The following is a 20,108-nucleotide window of genomic DNA, read 5'->3' as shown; positions in this document are numbered from 1 at the left end:
TGGTCTAATATAAAAAGGGAACTGCTTAGTTATAAGCAAGGTCATTATTATCATATACATACTTATATAAATAGTTCTATTTAAACCATGTTAAATTATTTTTCAAGTTACCACATCAAAATTACGCATTTTGAGGACTTAGGTTGAGCATTATCAGTCATTGAAAATTTGAGTAAACACCCCAACATTCATTATGAAACCAGCTAAAAGAAACAAAAGAAAAAAGGAACTTCAAGATACTGAATTCTTATTTTTCGTCGTTGGATTGGATTTGATGTTCACAAAACCCCAATTTTTAGAGTTCAAATATATACATTTGTCCAAAGATATGTTTCACAAGTTTATACCAAAAAAAAAAAAGGATAATTCATCATCAAGGTGCTCTTGGAACAAAAAGAAGTAAATATTACTTTCTCAATGTCATACAAAAGGATATAATGTTCAACCCATATGACATAGTTAGCACAGTAAATGGATTCCCCCATTAGAATGCCAAAATTTTACTTATCATGTAAATGGTTCACTAATGAGTTCAAAAACCGTGTATGTATATCAATAACAATTACTTCATCAACTAGATGATGATGATGATGATGATCTTCCATAGTAGTGATTAGCCACCATGTAAAGTTGATATGAAAACTACCACATCTTTCTCTTCTAGTGATGTATTCAGCTGACCAGATAACTCCCAATCACAATCGTTCACGAGGACAAGAACTCCGGGTCGCCTGCATCACGAACAGCAGAAAGCGGAAATAATTATCAAACTTCAACACAAGTGTAATGATCAAAATTGATAATACTTCAAATTATATGTAGATGGAACTTTAGTGATTGACTTTAGAATTTTACAACTTAAACTTTCAAAATGTATAATTCGATACTCTTAAGTACACTAATGGTTCAGAAAAGGTTTCTATAAATTTCTCTTCCAAAAGTTAACTGAAGGTATCAAATGTAAATTCTGAAAGTATGTGGTTTAAAATGCATACGTGCTAAAATTCAGGGGTCAATTAACAATTGCATTTTTTCCGAATTGTAAGTTAGCTTAAGCATAACTCAATTGTCTCTCCTCTTGTCCACTAAAGAATTCAAGGTGCATGCATGAGTGATGAACATGATTAATTGTTTGCAATGCACAACTCAAATCAATTTATGTTATTAAACTTACACGGTATCTCCTTTCATGAACATTTCAGGCCTCTCCTTAATCAAGTTGGTCCGCACCCAAGACAGCAAATCTTTCATAGTAAGCTGAGAAACAAGAAGAAAAGAATCTTAAAAGAATGTCAATCATAAAAGTGTTTCGTGCATATCTTATTTCGTTAATATTTTAAGTCATGCATTACCTTGTCCTCTCCATTTTGGATTTCAACATTGACATTGTGAATCTTCTTAGAGTCACAAAGAAGCTCCAATCCCCCTCTGTAATGGAAACATGAACATGCATCTTAATATAGCAGACAAAAATTCCTGGCTCTAGCAGAACAATTATTTTGAACACGACAACGTATAAAATTAGCACAGTCTCTTGCTAAAACAGTGAAAAACCAATTTGAAAAGTGAAAACCTATTTATAAATTCAACTATGCTACGTGTACACCAAAATCAGCTACCAGTATAAAATACATGTTAGAATATAAATACACATTAAAAATAAATTAAACCACACATGTATTTATCCACAAATACATTGGTGGCTGATTTTGGTGTATGGATAACATTTTTGTTATAAAATAACTTTCAACAGTTTAGATTAAAATGTTGCAAGCCTATTTCAAATTAAGATTACAAATGTAACACAACCCAAAAGATAGTACACAGTGAAATATCTCAAAATGAATTTTTTTTTTCCATCTGTTGCTTTAATCTATTAACTGGAAAGTGGAAACTAAAGTGAACGAATCCTGTCAATTCAATACCAGGAACAAACATTGTTTAAATTCTTAAGCATGTTATGAGTTTTCAGAATTTTGGAAACAACAATCAGTAACATATACTCCTTATTTCACAAGAAGACACTTAAGGCTCACTTCGCTATGGCTCTTTTTTTCACAAAATAACATAAATCATGTTGATAATAATTTTTCTCATCCCTAAAAACATACTTGTGAAAATAGTTATGTGCTTATGTATGAATAAATGTGATCCAAAATCCAAATATTCTTTACTCATAATAAACAAAACTCCAAACAACAACAACATAAGAGACCAAGGAGAAAACCAATTATGATGAACAATAACCTAAACGAAGACCAAGAGCTAAAATTTCAACCCCAGCAATATTCAGATACTTTTGGATATTACCAATAACAAAAGTATTCAAACTCGAGAGTTCACCTAGGCTCCTAGATGTTAGATAAACTCCAATCCTAAAAATCAAATTTTGGAGACCTAAGTTTACAAGTTAACTAGAGAGATTGATAATCATGACCAAAACCTAAATCCTATTCTCACATTCTCAGTTATAAGAAACTCAAAAAGACACAGAAAAAGTAAAACTATTGATAAAAATAATCACAAGTGATTTTTTTTTTTAAAAAAAAAAAAAGAAGAAAAGATTAATAAACACTTACCCGAATTCCAGTGTCAGTTGCATGTTGAACAATGTTTTCTCAGAAATTCAGAAACACCAAAACCCTATTAAGAGGAACCCTTCTTCACAACTAGCTCAATCCAATTTTATTCCAACGCTATTATATTAATATAAGCTTATATATATCAACAACTTTTAACCGCGTGATCAAAATCTAATTTTTAATCTCCACCGTTCATTTCTACTAACATAAAATCACTTGCAATCTGACGGTGTATGATTCAGAAAGGGAGTGTGGAATCAACGGTCAATATCAAATCTTCAATTTTCATCATAAAATACGACACCTCCTCGTTCATCTCAATGCCTTGCGTTACCTGTTTTTAGTGATTGGAAATCCCATCTTCAATTCGCGCAATCTGTGTCCAAAGTTTGAACCTTTGGCTATTCGGGTCGTTTCAGAAACCTGCAAATTATGCATAGGAGTTCCGAATTCGGTGCCTTTGAAGTTTCTATTTGTTGATAAATTTGTAGGGAGTGAGTGAAGAAGGGCTATGGAAGCTTACAAGAGATGGGTCAGAGAGAACAAAGATTATGTGCACTCGTTGGAGTCTTTGGCCAATGTAAGATTTTGCTTTTGATTACCAATTTCACTTTCTATCTTTTTTTTTTTAATTTGGTGTTAAAAGTGGAAGTATTGGTGAAATATTATTAGATTTGTAGTGATTATTTATGGGTCTTATATGAGAATTCAAGCATCTGTTTTAGATAGTTTATGACATAGTATTCATTTATAATCGAGCGGTGAAGAATTTGATCTTTGTTTATATCTAAAAAAAGGTGAATTGCAGAGTAAGGTGGATACTAATGCTCCAAGTGCAAAGGGTTCTTACATGAGGAGCATGTTTAGATATATAGCTGTTCATGTGACTTTGAACTTCAACTTGTAGGGAGATTTTAGTATGATTACTTTGCTATGTTAAATGTGATCATTTTGCTGTTACATGTTTTTATATTTATTCATTTTGCTTACTTGGATTCATGTATCTAATGTTTAATTGCATATAGTCATTCATTTTTATTATTACAATTCATGAACCTCAATCTTTAATTGTTAATCAACCAAGTAATAAAATTTGTGAACAAAGTCATGATTGTGTTGTTAATAGTTTCAGTGCTTGAATTATATAATGACACTGAAGTACACAGAAATCTGTGCAAAATGGCTATTTTAATATGAATTCACATTAAGTGGTAATGTGCTATCTTGTGATGCTTATGCTCTTGTGTAAGAACAAGAGGATGAAAATATTGTCACAATATGAGTAAACAAATGATAAGGAAAAATTCATTTTTGCTATGATTGTAACTGTCCTTTCATACGAGTCTATGGGGCATATTGTGTTGAAACTTGGGATGAAGTTTGTTATATGTTGAGTATTTGTATGTGTTGCTTGTTTATCTCATTGGGTGATTAAAAACGTGGACAGGGCTTGACATGGCTTCTTCCAGAACGTTTCTCAGAATCAGAGATTGGACCTGAAGCAGGTTTTGTGTAATTTTGGTAACTTTTAGCTACTTGTTTGGATTTCCGCAATTATATAAGACTTTATCTCAATTCAAACAGTTACTTCTCTGTGGATTCCAAAATTTGAAATAAAAACTGATTATGGTATTCTACTTCAATTATTTGTTCATGTTGATCCTGAAAATTCTTACTAGAAAATAATAACACTTTACTTGGCAGAGATGTATGTCTTCTTAGATCCCGTTGTTGCAAATTCCCAAATTCACATACATATTTTGGTTGCCTAAATTTCACTAATCTTATGACTTATGACTTGTGAGATCTAATTATCATCTCTCTTTTCTCCAATAATATTTGTCTACAGTGTACAAATTGGTGCCTCATTGAAAAATTTATGATTTATGCAGTGACAACCGTTCTAGGCATTATCACTGCTATCAATGAACATATAATCGATACAGCGCCTGCTCAAAACATTACAGGCTCTGTAGAGCCTTATACATTTCCTTATCCATTATGCTTATCTGCACTAAAAGATTTGGAAACATTAGTTGAAGTTGTGGCACAACATTACTATGGGGATGATAAGAAATGGAGTTTTCTTGCTGTTACTGAAGGAACCAAGTAAGTAGTAGAATGTAATTTAGCGTTCGGCCCCTCTTACTATCCTCAGTATGCCATTGTTTTGTTTATATTTATAGTCGTTGATCCATTTTTCTTATTATCTCGAGTCACTATACAATTCAGGGTACTCGTTCGGTTATCTTTGTTTCGGAAGAGTGGATATAAGATGCTGCTACATGGAGGGGAGACATCTAATGATGCTACGTATTCAGGTCAAAAAGGGTCCAAGCCTGATGGGCATTATGGTTCTAGTTTCTTGTCAAACAAAAATGGTCCAAACCCATCGAATCTGGAAGGAAGAGCACTGTCTGCTTTGAGTAAATTTGGAGATACAGCAAGGATGGTGTCAGATCCTGCACAGTTTCGTAGGCTTCAACACCAACAAGCAATTATGGCATCTTCAAGTAATCTATTTTAAATATAATTTTTTTTGCTAGTTGTTAGTGTTATGGAAAACCTTTAGGTTCTTTTATAGTGTTACAACTAAGACACCATTTGGGAATGTAGCTTTTATATATATTTGGATACATGGTAATAGAAGTGCTATTTTAGATGAAGTGCTTCTTGATAAGCTACATATTTTAACTTCTTAAAAAGTATTAGTAGTGACTTTTGAGAAGTAATAAGCTATGTTCCCAAATAGGATAAAAATGTTAAAAATAAAACTTTTTTATTTGTAAACAATAGAAGGAAAAAAAAATTAAATCATTAGTGTTATCCAAACTCAACCTAATAGTCGTTGCCCTCTGCATTCTTACAGTTCCAAGGGCGGAGAGACCAACACTTTCCACCATATTGTCAAAAAGAGGTCTTCCTGGGGCATTGTTTCTGATTGGGGAAGTTCTGTTTATTTGCAGACCACTTATTTATGTTTTATGCATCCGAAAATGTGGTATTCGGTCATGGACCCCTTGGTTCCTCTCCTTGGCTACTGAATGCATGTCAAACACTATTCTTTCGCTAGTTTCCACATCAGCGACTAACAGGAATGAGCACAAGTATCATCTTTCTGCCCTGGAAAAGGATGAGGTTTGAGCATTATGATTTTCTTTCACGCTCTCAGAAACAAGTTTCTGAAACTTTAGAGTCATATTATATGGAGCCTTCCTTCTTGATTCTTGATTCTTGATTGTTAAATTGCAACTAGAACTGCCGTTTTTATTTTTCGTAGTTGTCCAATCGTTTTTTTGGTAGTAGTATTCAACTTTAACCTATTAAATAGTTGTTGTGAAATGCTTACCATTCAGATTAAACGAAGGAAGCTGCTATTTGTACTTTACCTTATGAGGGATCCATTCTTCACCAAGTATACGAGGTAAGACTGATTTTACATTTTCCTCTCTTTTCCTTCTTGTTTTCACTTTTTTTAATCTATACAATGTGACTCTTCTTCTAAGGAGGAGGAATGTTGATACTAAAATTTTCATATCTAATTTTTTTAGGCAAAGACTTGAGAGCACTGAGAAAGTTTTGGAACCTATACCTGTCATAGGATTTCTCACAGGTTGGTTTGGTGCTTATTTCCTTTGTTGTTACTCCCTCTGGTTTAGAATAACTGTCAATTTCGACAAAAATGGTACATTCCTTATTTGGCAACTGTTGGTAGAGTAACTAAAATGACACAAATTCGTTTGGAGAAAAAGACAGATACAGAAACAGGCAAAATATCGTTGTCTTAGGATAAAATTTTAGGAATTTTCTGTCGCGACAAAAAATTAGATACAGAGAAAAAGACAATTTATCTTGTTTTTGCTTCCATTGTCTCAATATCTCATTATTTTCCATCCCTTAATTCCTATAAAAACAGTTTAAAAGAAAAAAAATCAATGTATAATTACATTGATTCTTTTAGTTTCTCACTTTGTCTAAATCGACAATTATTTTGTAACGGAGGGAGTGTTGTTTTATCATGGTAGACTAGTTTGAGCATCTGATATCTGATGTTAACAAATTTTGCAGCCAAACTTGTTGAGCTTCTGATTGGAGCCCAAACAAGATACACCTACATGTCAGGATCATGATAGAAAAACTAAGATACTCATAGAAATTGGGAAGATATTCTTAGTGTTCTTCCATTATGTCTCCAATCAAGATCTTTCAAATTACCAAGAGATATCAAATCAGCAAAAGGTTATGATTGAAATGTAAGAAACCATGCAAGGGTGAACATTACAAGAATCCCAAAGTTGGGAAGTGTAAGGCTTGCATGTGCCATGTGTGGGGATAAATTGTTAGCTATGATTATGATATGGCTCCACTCCCCACAAATTGTTATAAATAGGGATATTATATTTTTATTTAGGAGATTTTGTTCCTTTTTTTTTTTAACAAAGTTCTCTCAGAAAGAATTTTATTGTGTTGTTTTGCACTCATAATAAGTTAAGGGATCATCAATTGGCAAGTTAATATGTGATCTTGGAGAAAGAAATTGTATTGTTTAAACTTGTTCATATTATCTTCCATCAGTATTCTTCTTTTGTGTGTTGACGAATAAACTACCATTTTGTCTCTCAAAATGTTAATTTCTACTTGATTAATTTACCAACAAAATAATATTTGTAGTCCAATATAGAGGTTTAATTAAATATTACAATCTTTTAAGTATCATGGGTGTAATTATTGATCTTTAAGGATTGATTTTAAAAGAGCTAAAAATTTTTAGGGTTAAAATTATAATTTATTCTTATGTTGAATTATACTTTTAACCCAAAATAAGGTATATTATTCATAGAAGAAGAGGTATCTTATTGTGTTGTAGTACCTCTGTGTAGATCTAAGAACGAAAGAATTTAACTTGTCTTTGTTTCTATTCATTATGGTTCTTTGTAATTGAATATAGAAGATACATATATTTTTTTTGTTTAATTACTCTGTCGGTCTCTATAGTTTCATCGAATTTTCAATTAGACCCCTATACAGCTATATCATATCAGATTTTGTAACTAAGTTCCTACAGTGACAAAAATATTGAAATTAATAGAATATTCTGTTAAACTATATAGAATATTCAGTCAAGTGTTAGGCATATTCGTTTTGCTTAACGGAATATTCTGTTAATTCTAACATTTTTATTACGATAGGGACTTATTACAAAATCTGATATGATATAGGGACTCAATCAAAAAAAAAGTATAAAGACCTAATTGAAAACTCATAAAAACTATAAGGACTGACAGAGTAATTAAACATTTTTTTTTAAATATAGAACTAATGTTTTCTATGTTATTTTAAAAAAAAATGAAAAAATGTAAAGGCTAGCTATGTCTTTACATTCAAGCTTGGCAGCAATGATTGTGTATGTTTAAAGGTCAACTAGGAATATTAATTTTGTAATTTAGTAACCATTGCTACCTCCAAAACTAAGATGTCCCAAGCTTTTTGTCTGTTTTTTGTTGGTACAGATAAGAATAAGATGTCTCGTAGTTAAAACAATACTCTAGGAGGCTAAATCATTATCACTAGGCATACTACAGTGCTTTGGCATAATTTTTTTACTTTTTTTTCATTTAGAAATTTAGTATTTTCTTATGTGTTGGATGTTTTAACAAAATGTCTATATTTTGGTACATTAGTGTGAAACTATTCACAAGCCTTTTGAATGTGGAAATTATAATGAAGGACTCATGACGCACTTTGAATCTTCATCTCACCAATGTTCATGAATGTATCAACTTCCAAAGTGGCATGGCATAGTATTTTGAGTACTAATTTCAAACCATTTACCACCAATTAATCATATAGTATAGTGAAAATATGTCTGTTTTTTTATATTTAAATATATTAATCTAAAAGTGTAAAAGGAAGAAAAAGGTTATGGTGACATAAAATGAAAAGTGAAAGCTATTATAAAAATGTTAAATGCTTAACTGTATGAAAAATAATACAGTAGTATATTTTAAACCAACAATTCATAGAAATGGAATTTATTTAAATTTTATTAACATGTAATACTCCAGAAACAAAATAATATAATATGCATAAAGGGCATTTGTAAAAAGGAATAAGAATTGATCAATTGACTAGAGAGTTGTATTAGTGGACACTCCAACGGAGTCTTATATATGCTTAATTCCAAAGTGGGTCCCACACGCACCAAATCATTAGAACATGATATATTTGAAGGAAATATTGACCATTGATATGCTTTAAGGCCAAGTGTATCTATTTGGGATCACTAAAAATTTGGAATATCATTTTGATCTCAAAAACTTCAATTTCACTAATGAATTCTAAAATTTTAAATGATATTGTAATTTTTAAAATATATTATTATATTCTAGACTATTTTAGTATATTTTATTAGATAAAAATAAATTTTTAAAAATTACAACATGATTTCAATATTTTTAAATCTATTTTGTTAGAAATTGCATCTTAAGGTTAAAATTGCTCCAATAAAAAATTGATTAAAGCTTAGATTGTGATATTAGCCTTGATTTATTCATTAATTCATTTAGATTCTCAATTAACTACTTGCCTCTTAATAAGCTGAGTTAATTCTTTACAAATGATTTCCTTTAGTTTTGGTTAAATGTTTTTTATTAAAAAAGGTAAATTGATTTGTATTGTCATCCCATACACAAACCAAATTAGAGATAGATATTTAATTATTTATAGTATTAAATAAGGTTTTATAATTTTTATTCTTACCTTAAGAATAATTTCATTATTATTAGAGGCAGATTGCATTCTCATGTTAGAAAGAATAATAATAATAAAAAAAACTTCGTTTACTATCCTATTTGATATTATTATCATCTAATCATGTACTAATTATATGTGAAAATCTTAAAAAAGGAGTAGATGAAAAAATAAAAGAAAACTTTAAAATAAATTGACATGAATAAATAAAATATTATCCATTGAGTAATAATTTAAGTAGCATTGATTGAAGAGGAATAAATAAACGGTTCCACCAACAGCATATTTGTCAACTTCTGCCAACTCTTATTTATAATTGTGTTTCATGGGAGTGTGTTTGTGGATGTGTCTAATAAAAATGTCTTTTTTATAACTGTATTTAATAGAAGTGTCTTTATAAATATATTTTATGGATGTGTCTCTTTATATATGTATTTAAAATATATTAATTATTAGACACATCTACGAACACACTTCCATGAAACACAAATATAAATAAGAGTTGGCAGAAGTTGGCAGATAATACGTTGGTACCCTATACTTTTCCATAAATAAAAGGAGACAAAAGAGAATTCAACTTAACAAAGCAGTGGGTGGGAAAAATAAGAGAACTGAAGGCTTCTGAATTCTGATGATTCACTCATCAATCACCATTCACCATTCACAAACAAGCATCGTGAATTAAGCTTCTTTTGGAGGGTCCCTACTTTCCATCCCCTCTTCTAACACCATTCTCATCCAATGGAATAGTTCTTTTCATCATTCATTTCTAAATAATAAATAATAAACAAAACCATCCACGTTTCTTCTTATTAATCACTTTATTTGGTTCAGCCATGTTCTTTTAAGTTTTAGATATAAGTTTTGGAAATGAAAAAGAAAAAAGTTAATTTTAATACATAGTCTGATTTATATACGTTTAAATAATTTTTTAAATAATAAATTTAAAAAATAATTTTTTTATTAATATGATAATACACAATTAGTTGTGTGTATAAAATTCTTTTACATTAATTAATAATCTATAAAAATTATTAACATTTATTTTGGTTAGTTAAATTTGTATAATTTATTTTTTTTATCAATGTTTGAATTTTATTATCAGGAATTATATTTTTTATTATATCTTTTATGATTTTAAGTTTGAGAACCAAAAAATGTACGGAAAATTAATTAGATATTAGATTAACTTAATTAATTTTGATAGAATATTTGAAGAGTAGTTACAAGAAAAATAAATAAACTTTCCATAAGCAACTAAGAAAGAAAGGAAAGAAATAAAACGAGGTCATTAGCTTCTTCTTTTTTTTTACGGTATTTTTCAATCTGACAAATTAAAAATTAATCCGTTATGAATCTGAGCTTCATTTGAGGGTCTGTCATTGGTAAATAAATTATTGCATACACAAGATGATATTTGAACCCTAATACTTATTTAAACGAACGAGTGAGTTAACCACTCGACTAACCCAAATTGATTTAAAGAAGGTCATTAGCTAGTATGCAAAAGTTGGTAGGGCAATAAATAATAAAACAAATCCTTTTAGAAGGAAAAATGGAACACTTGTTTGTGAGATGAGTTAGAAGGAGGGTATACCCTACACCATAAGGTGCAGTAATTTGGGACCTACAAGCAAATTAAAGGTCCCCCATCCAGAAGGTTGTATGGAAAAACAATGTAGTCAAAATAATTAAGAAACAAGTAGGGACCAATTGATTGAAAATGGGGCTTCTTCAATTCCCATTTTGCCATTGCTGAGGGGCCCTCTTCCAAATCCAACACCAACCATAGGTGAGAGACTGTATAGCGCTGAGTCCCACAAAGTGCCACAATAGTTCCAGTTTAGTTAATTAATATGGTAATTAACTAATTATATGGTTAGTTTTATCAAACTTTTGCTCTATTTTGTAATTTGTGCTTAACATTAATTTTATTATTTTTTTATATTTTATATGGATTTAGTTTTTATATACAGACACTATAAAAAAAGGTTTATACAAATAACTAATTGTGAAATTTAAAAATTTAACTAAATAATGATGTACAAGTGGAGCATGAGTTAAGTTTCATTTTAATTTCTGAGATTAACAAATTGTATTAATTTAATCTTTGACTTTTTAATGGTTATAATTTAGTTTTTTATATTTAAAAAAGTATAACAATATAATTTCTCATATATTTTTTGTTACGAAATTTAATGTCATTAGTAACGTGGCAAAAATCATATAACGTTGGACATATTAAAATAATATCATTTAAAAAGTTTTACAATACTAAAATATTGCGCTCCTTTCCTTATCATTTCATCTCTTTTTTAACTAAATTTCAAAAAAAAAAATTATCTCTTTCATAGATAGAAATAACTAAAAATTGCTGTTTTGCTTAACGAAAAAAGTGTTTGTGGCCAACCTTTGGTTCTCACGAAGTGTGGATCGATGTTTATAGAGGTTGAGAAAGGGTTTAAGACTTTTATGTTTGTCTACAGAGATTAATGATGAAGAATTATACTTTCACTTTCATTCATCTCTTTTTGTCCTGCAACTTTGTACATAAAAAAAAATTATAAGAAGAATAACAACAAAAAGAAAATTAGATAGAATGTTTTCTATTTTAATATGTTCAATGTGACAAGATTTAAGTAACGTTATTAATGACGTTAAATTTTAGTACCAGACAATATGAAAGAAATTATATTGATCTACATTTTTTAATCTAAAAAATTAAATTATAATAATTAAAAAATTAGAAACTAAATTAGTGTAATTCATCAATTTTAGATACCAAAGTGGGGCTTAGCTTGTAGGACGTTAATTAAGCAAAACTAATCCTAATTAATTAGTAGGCCCACCATTAATTTTATATTAGGTTGTGGTCCACTTACAAGGTGGCCAAAAGCCACCCAACTTCAACCAAACCAGAATGGTCACGGCCCTATATTTCCGGCCCGGTGGGACCCACAGCTACAAGTGGTGGGGCGACAGACAGGATTGATTGGTGGAAAACCAACCGTTGGATTTGAGATCGGGCCTGGGCCCACATAAGGATGGCCCGTACGGATCACCAAGTTGCGGTGCGCAGCCAGAGGGCATTACACGGGCGAGATAAAGTGGGCCACAAGTTAGCGTGTCATGTGTATGTGGCCCATGAGAGAGCATAGTTGGCATCTCAGCGTGCGCACTGGGTGCATGTTGGGCCCACCAATACTGGGAGAAGATAGAGGATGGGCCCATCGGGCCCTTACCCTTTTTAAAACACTGGGTGTGGATGGCCCGTGGGGTCCCAAGGTTGCATGAGGAGAAAGTGGAGCCACCCTATCACTTTCTGTATCATGGGGTGATGGGTGCATGCACAACAAGACAAAATAAATAAAGAGTGAATCATCATAATTATAATGTGATTCTATTCATTTTTTATTTTTTCTTTTTTCATGTCCCGCGGTTATTTTTGTATTTATATCAATAAGGAAATTATTTGATTTTTGTGTATAATTATATTAAACTATTCACTATATTGAATTGAGAATGAAATCACTCATTTATCATCAATAAGTTGGTACAAATTATTATGCTAGCTAGATTGCTAGTATTGTTTGAAATTTTGAATTAAGGTAAAGTCCAACAAATTTAGAAACATAATTACTAAAGAAAGTTTTAGGGCGCCAATTTTTTTTTTTTTGTTAATATCATCAATTTTTATTTTAAATTTAAACCGTAAATTCTAAATCATCTAAAAAATAAGAATTAAAAAAATAATTTTATAATAAAAAAATTAGTTAATATTATCTAGTTAAAAGTTGATTTCTTATTCTTATTAAAATAAGTATTGTATAATTTTAAGATAAATTAATATCTCTTCATGATGGAAGTAGGTGAAGAGAATAGTGAAGATATCACGGTAAAAATAAATTTCAGTTTGGATAATGTGAATAAAAAATAGTGACATATTTTTTTTCATACTTCGAATAAAAATAATAAAAGAGGTACATTTGATTTGAATGAATGAAAGCTATAACCAATAAACATAACAAAAAAATATGCACATACAAGATAAGAAAAAATGTCTCAAGCACAACACAATATATATAAATGAATAAATAAGCAGCATGTGATTCATGAAAAATAGAATATGCCTTCTCGTAATTGATGATAAGATTGGTTAAGCTTAGTGTATGTTTTGTGTGATATTGCATTGCATTGTATTGATAGTGAGAGCTGAAGTCACCAATAAACAACCTATTGTTTTTGTCGGCCAAACAATTTCTCTAGTGATTTTTTTTATCACAATAACTTAAATAATTCTACATATTGTTAGGATTTGGTTGAATTAGTCCCACATTGCTTAGGATAGCAAATGGAGTGGGTGGCCTAGGCTATAAATATGAGGCTAAGTTCTTCATTTGTTTTTGCACCAGTCAGAAACACTTTAAGCTTGTATCTGATTTTTCTTTTCCTCTGTACTCTTTGATTAGAGAGTGTTGTGAGGTGTAGTTAGATATTTGCTTTGAAAGAGTGTGGGTGTACTGGGGTGCCGGTGAGAGAAAGAAGTCTATGTGTTGTAACAATTTTCACATAGTGATATTCTCTGGTTGTCATTTGACAACGGCCGTGGTTTTTTCTCCGGTAATTGGAGTTTCCACGTTAAATTCTTGTGTTGTGATTGTGTCTATTTTATTTCTCTGTCAAAGGTGTTTTCTCAAGGGGGAATTGTGTCTTATTCCCAACAAGTGGTATCAGAGCTTCGGTTCGGTGGGATTTATTCTTAGTATGCTCTGTGGTTGCAGCCTAGTCTGATCTTCCACATCAAAAAAGAATTTTGTCCTGTAGCTTGAGGTTGATCTTTGGTTGCTGTTGTTGTTGCTGGAAGGCAGTGTGACTCTGTGAGAGTGCAGTTTGGAAAAGGTTCTGGCTAAGGAAAGACTTGGTATTTAAGTGTGTCCATTGTGACCCACCTCTCTTTCCTGGGGACCCTTCCTAGTGCACGGTCTACAGTTGAGTTATAATATTCCAGTATACGGTTGCAACAATGTCAGGATATTCAAGTGCTGTGAAGCTTGAAATAGAGAAATTTGATGGAAGAATCAATTTTGGCTTGTGGCAAGTACAAGTCAAGGATGTGTTGATACAATCAGGTTTGCACAAGGCGTTGAAGGAGAAGATCTCTGGTTGCTCTCTCTATGAGAGAAGATGATGTTCTCTAGAAGACAAGAAGTATCCTCATGGTATTACCGCACTGCCATGGATAAGGATAAGTTGTGGCAATCGGGTCCACAATTGCACACGGGCATTGGTTGGCGTTGAGATGCAAGGTGTGTGGCGGAGTTAGGTCGATGGCTGAAGAACTTCCAGGAAAAGCCAATTTGGAAGTTGCACCATGAATTTTCAGCAAGGTTTCGATCTGTACCAAGGCGAAATTCTTGGAGTGGTCTAATTCCAAGTGAGTATACTTTCATGGTGGAGTATGATAGTTCTCTGAACTATGATTGTCGGTATAGACAATGGCAGCAAAGAATTGTCGGTGTTGACAATGGAAGCTGAAGATGTGTGACTATTTCAATCAAGGTGGAGATTGTTAGGATTTGGTTGAATTAGTCCCACATTGCTTAGGATAGCAAATGGAGTGGGTGGCCTAGGCTATAAATATGAGGCTAAGTTCTTCATTTGTTTTTGCACCAGTCAGAAACACTTTAAGCTTGTATCTGATTTTTCTTTTCCTCTGTACTCTTTGATTAGAGAGTGTTGTGAGGTGTAGTTAGATATTTGCTTTGAAAGAGTGTGGGTGTACTGGGGTGCCGGTGAGAGAAAGAAGTCTATGTGTTGTAACAATTTTCACATAGTGATATTCTCTGGTTGTCATTTGACAACGGCCGTGGTTTTTTCTCCGGTAATTGGAGTTTCCACGTTAAATTCTTGTGTTGTGATTGTGTCTATTTTATTTCTCTGTCAAAGGTGTTTTCTCAAGGGGGAATTGTGTCTTATTCCCAACACATATTAATACTGAAGGAATTAGTGTAATAATAAACGAAGAATTGAGTTTTCGATTCATATTTTTGCACTCACTAACTTTAAGTATGTATTAGAGCGGTCAAACGGATCAATTTGATTTATTTAGGTTTGATCTATTTAAATCTATAAATTATATATACGAGCCGGTCATAATTTGTTTAAATTTATTTTATTTATGAGCCATAATTTTTTAGTCTTAAATCGTTTATAACTAATCTAACGATTAAATAGAGTGATTCGTTTATATTTTACTTATTTTTTTAAAAAAATATTTTGACAAAAAATTATTTTATTTTATCTAAAAAAAATTTAACGAAATAATATTTTTTATTGATGGATCTAATTTTTGAATTAAACAAGGAAGATGTCAGTAAAAATACTAATTTTATTTAAAAATTATAAAATAAATTAAATGAACTGTTCGTTTAGTCTGTTATTTTTTTAGTTAATTTAGATTTAATCTGTTTATTCCGAAATTTAAATTGACCTAATTTTAAAAATATTTTTTTTGTTTAAATAAGTAAATAGATTGACCAAACGGACCAATCATATATGGCTTCTTTTATTTAAAAAAAGGAAAAACTACTAAAAGTACCTATGAAATTTACGAACGCTGACAAAAGTACTCATAAACTAAGAAAATTAATGCTGTACCATGAAAGATGGCTCAAGATTCGGTGGTCCCAGAACCTTTGGACCACTTAATGGTCTCATTAGAAAACATATTTTTAGAGTTTTTTTAACAATTGCTACATAGTCCTTGAACTAAATTTAATTACAAATTAACCCTATATATTTTATTTAATTATAGAAACTGTTTTTTATTTTATAAATTATTATTTTATCAATTATCTATTATATTTATTAACAATTAAATACAAAAACAACAACTAATTATATCCTCCATTGATCCTAATAAAGCTTTTGGCCATTCCAATCGGTTAAAATATTAAATTTGATCTCGTGACGTTCGTCCATGGCTTCCAAATCGTGTTTCCTTGAAATTCAATCGATTGGATTACAGTGTATCACAAAACAATCGATTGAAAGTTGTAAGGTAGAATGGTTTTCGCTTAAACCAATCGATTGTTTATACTTTCCAATCGAATGAATGCCTCAAAATAATCGATTGTTTTTGTTACTCAATCGATTGAATTTACGAAAACAACATGGATTTGCCAAATACAATCGATTGGAAAGTGATGACATTGAAGTTTTAGCCAAATTCAATCGATTGGTAATGTAATCCAATCGATTGGAAGGTGATGAAAAATTTTTAAAGAAAGAAGGTAATGTAATTCAACTTCATCACCTTCCAATCGATTAGATTACATTATCAATCGATTGAATTTGGCTAAAACTTCAATGTCATCACTTTTTCATCGATTGTATTTGGCAAATTCATGTTGTTTTCGTAAATTCAATCGATTGAGTAAAAAAAACAATCGATTGTTTTGAAGGATTCATTCGATTGGAAAGTATAAACAATCGATTGGTTTAAGCGAAAACCATTCTACCTTACAACTTTCAATCGATTGTTTTGTGATACATTGTAATCCAATCGATTGAATTTCAAGGAAACACGATTTGGAAGCCATGGACGAACGTCACGATATCAAATTTAATATTTTAATCGATTGGAATGGCCAAAAGCTTTATTAGGATCAATGGAGGATATAATTAGTTGTTGTTTTTGTATTTGATTGTTAATAAATATAATAGATAATTGATAAAATAATAATTTATAAAATAAAAAACAGTTTCTATAATTAAATAAAATATATAGGGTTAGTTTGTAATTAAAATTAGTTCAAGGACTATGTAGCAATTGTTAAAAAAACTCTAAAAACATGTTTTCTAATGGGACCACTAAGTGGTCCAAAGATTCTGGACCACCGAATCCTGAGCCATGAAAGATGAGTTTCGTACGACAAAAGTATCCAAATTCTAATTTTTTGTTAATTTTTTAATAAAATTCCCAAACTAACCCACCTTAATCCCATTCTACCGCCACTCCCTCTCTTCTCACTTCTTTTCCTCTCATCACTTATCTCTCTCAAACACCCTCACAGAGTCACAGAACTCTCCTCTACCTTTTCATTGCCGTCTGCCACCCACCTATTCCATTATCGCCAATCTCCTTTCCTTTCATTGCGCGCCTGTGACCCAACTTGAGAAGAATATCGCCGTGGCGCACCTGTTGCAGCCAAGGAGAACGTCATTGTGGCGTGCCTGACCTAGCAGAGGAGAATACCATCGTCGCACGCCTGAAAAGAGAGAGGGGTCGTGGTACTCTTGCATGCAGGAAGAGGGTTCGGTAAAGAGAAATTAGAGAAGACAGGGGGTGGCACTGTGGATGAAAGTTCTGCCATTGACGATGTTACAACCAGCGAAGAAAAGAATTTTTTTTAAAACATTTTTTATTTCATTTTTCTTCTTTTCAGAAATTGATTTAGTTACTACTAAAATGATACTGTTCTATTTTTTTTAAAATCAGCTTCTATTTTTTATGAAGGCTGAGATTGATTTACAGAAGATCCGGTTGATGGCTACTTCTACTTCTGATTTTTGCTGAAATAAATTTTAAATTTGATAAATGGATTTGTTGGTTTTTTTTATGGTTGATGGCTGTTTCAACTTCTAGTTTTGCTAAAGTGAATTGAAATTGGATGAATGAATTTGAAAATTTTTATATGTTGAGTATTTTTTGTATTTGATTGATTTGGTTTGGGTATGGATTGTAAACTTATAAGTGAATCGGATAAGGTCCGATCCTCCACCACCACTACCACTATTATTAATTTCGGTCTGATTTGTTGTAGGAGTAGTACTCCATGATAAGGGTTGGTGCATATTAGGTTATGAAAGGTTGAAAATGTAAGTTGAGGTTGAGTGTAGGGTAGTTTAGAAATTTTATTAAAAAACAACAAAAAATTAGGATTTGGGTACTTTTGTCGTACAAAATCCATCTTTCATGGGTACAACGCTAATTTTCTTAGTTTACGGATACTTTTGTCAGCGTTCATAAATATCATGGATACTTTGGTAGTTTTTTCTTAAAAAAAAAAAGAAAAAATGTATATTTTAAGATGAACACATGTGCATAACACATTAACACCTTGAATTAAAAAAGTTTATTGAACAATTATCTTAACTTTCTTATAACTGAAAACTTCACCTTTTTTATCTATAAAGTTTACATACATATAAAGATAAACTACTTCAGAGTGTAAATAATGTTCAAAGTCTCATTTTAAGAAAGTAGAAAGGTATAAAGTCATACTTTACTAAAATTAAAATATCAATAAATAAATTTTTTTGGCTAAATAATTATTAATTTAACATACATAATAAAGAGAACACAATAAATTATAATATAAATAGCCAGGTTTCCACGTTTACGCACAAACAAAAATTGTCCACCAATCTCAAAAGAATCAATCAATACAAGAAAGGGATTAATAATATATTGGAAGCAGAAGAAAGGGGAAAAAATGTATAAAGGAGGAAGAGATAAAAAAATAATAATAATAAATAAGAAAAAACTAATATTCTTTAAAGTATGTGCGTGTAGGTAATTCCGTCCATACAAATATGTCTCCAATTAGGTTATACATTTTTGTCGTTAGTCTGATATATTTCTAGTTATATAAATATAGTAGAAGTGGGAATTAGAAAAAAAAAAAAAAGGTTTCCCCAACAAACCCTGGCTTTAGAGTGGTGATGAATGACATATATATATGGACAAGAAGAATGAATATATACGTACATACATAATGATAGAATATGAACGAACCAAAAAAAAATTTATTTGTTGAATTCACTAATTAAGACAAACCAGGACTCATTTTAGAGGAACAAAAATAAGAAGTTAATTTTTAATTTAATTCATTATTATTGGTTAACTTTTTATTGTAAACTAAATTTTTTTTAATTTAAAATTTAAAATTTAGAATCTAAGATTTAAAATTTGAAATAAATTTTTTTTTCGAAAAGTTGACTTCTTGATTAAATTCATTTTTGAGTCTTACTTTATTTTAATTTATAAACATTGAACATTACTTTTACACTATGAAACAAATTTTGAAGTAGATGTGGAGATTGTACAAGGAAACCGATCGAGTAGGACCATGATGCATGTTGGCTTCTTAATTTAACATTTAAAAATAAATTAAAAATTTTAGTTCATGTTAACAAATAATGGGCCGAATTTTGAGCTTTTACATGCTTTACTTATTGATTTTTGATTAGCGTTGGATTCATATAAATGATGCTACTTTTCAGCCATTATTATTACCATATATTATCATCCCCCACACCTTTTGGTATGTGAGACTAATTTCGTTTTCAAGAGCTCAAATCCTAACATGCATGGTTCATGAGCCGTGACCTACTCAATTATTTAAGCTCACTTTTTTTGTTTTTGCCAAATTTTGTATAATTAGATAATTAATAATGTTACTTTCTAATTGAGCATTGCAATGATAGTTAAATGATGTAAAGTGTTAGAACATATTTAAAACTTAATTAATATATATAAACACCTTAAAATTAATGTTGACGGGTGAGAAAATAAGTGATTTATTGCACTTATTAAAATGATGTTAATTATTTGTTTACTCTTATGAATAATAATCAAGTGATCTCTTGACCTATAGATTTTAAATATATTTTCTAATGATTATTATTATATGATGATATGAATGTTACAAAAATATAATGCATGCAACATAAGGTTACTGTATTGACTTTGGATTTGGATAGTTTTCAAGT

At 30.6% G+C, this 20,108-nt stretch overlaps 2 protein-coding genes across 2 annotated transcripts; one reads left to right on the top strand and one right to left on the bottom strand.

Annotated features, from left to right (window-relative positions):
- Nucleotides 1-384: 384 nt before the first annotated feature.
- Nucleotides 385-2,713, bottom strand: LOC112754547 (ubiquitin-related modifier 1 homolog 2). The gene is made up of 4 exons (XM_025802222.3): nt 2,580-2,713; nt 1,353-1,428; nt 1,175-1,257; nt 385-731 (listed from the first exon to the last, which is right to left on the bottom strand). Exons 1-4 carry the CDS (start codon nt 2,600-2,602, stop codon nt 614-616), a joined length of 300 nt encoding a protein of 99 aa, XP_025658007.1. The 5' UTR covers nt 2,603-2,713; the 3' UTR covers nt 385-613.
- A 110-nt stretch (nt 2,714-2,823) lies between these two features.
- On the top strand, nt 2,824-7,141 carry LOC112754537 (peroxisome biogenesis protein 16). Its single transcript, XM_025802212.3, has 8 exons — nt 2,824-3,162; nt 4,030-4,087; nt 4,475-4,691; nt 4,815-5,095; nt 5,452-5,720; nt 5,939-6,006; nt 6,134-6,195; nt 6,651-7,141. The coding sequence occupies exons 1-8, from the start codon at nt 3,094-3,096 to the stop codon at nt 6,710-6,712; spliced, it is 1,086 nt and encodes a 361-aa protein (XP_025657997.1). The 5' UTR covers nt 2,824-3,093; the 3' UTR covers nt 6,713-7,141.
- The last annotated feature ends 12,967 nt before the right edge of the window (nt 7,142-20,108 follow it).

The sequence above is a fragment of the Arachis hypogaea genome, chromosome 2 (assembly GCF_003086295.3).
Source record: "Arachis hypogaea cultivar Tifrunner chromosome 2, arahy.Tifrunner.gnm2.J5K5, whole genome shotgun sequence".
NCBI classification, from domain to species: Eukaryota; Viridiplantae; Streptophyta; class Magnoliopsida; order Fabales; family Fabaceae; genus Arachis; species Arachis hypogaea.
This window is presented reverse-complemented; position numbering and strand designations above follow the sequence as displayed.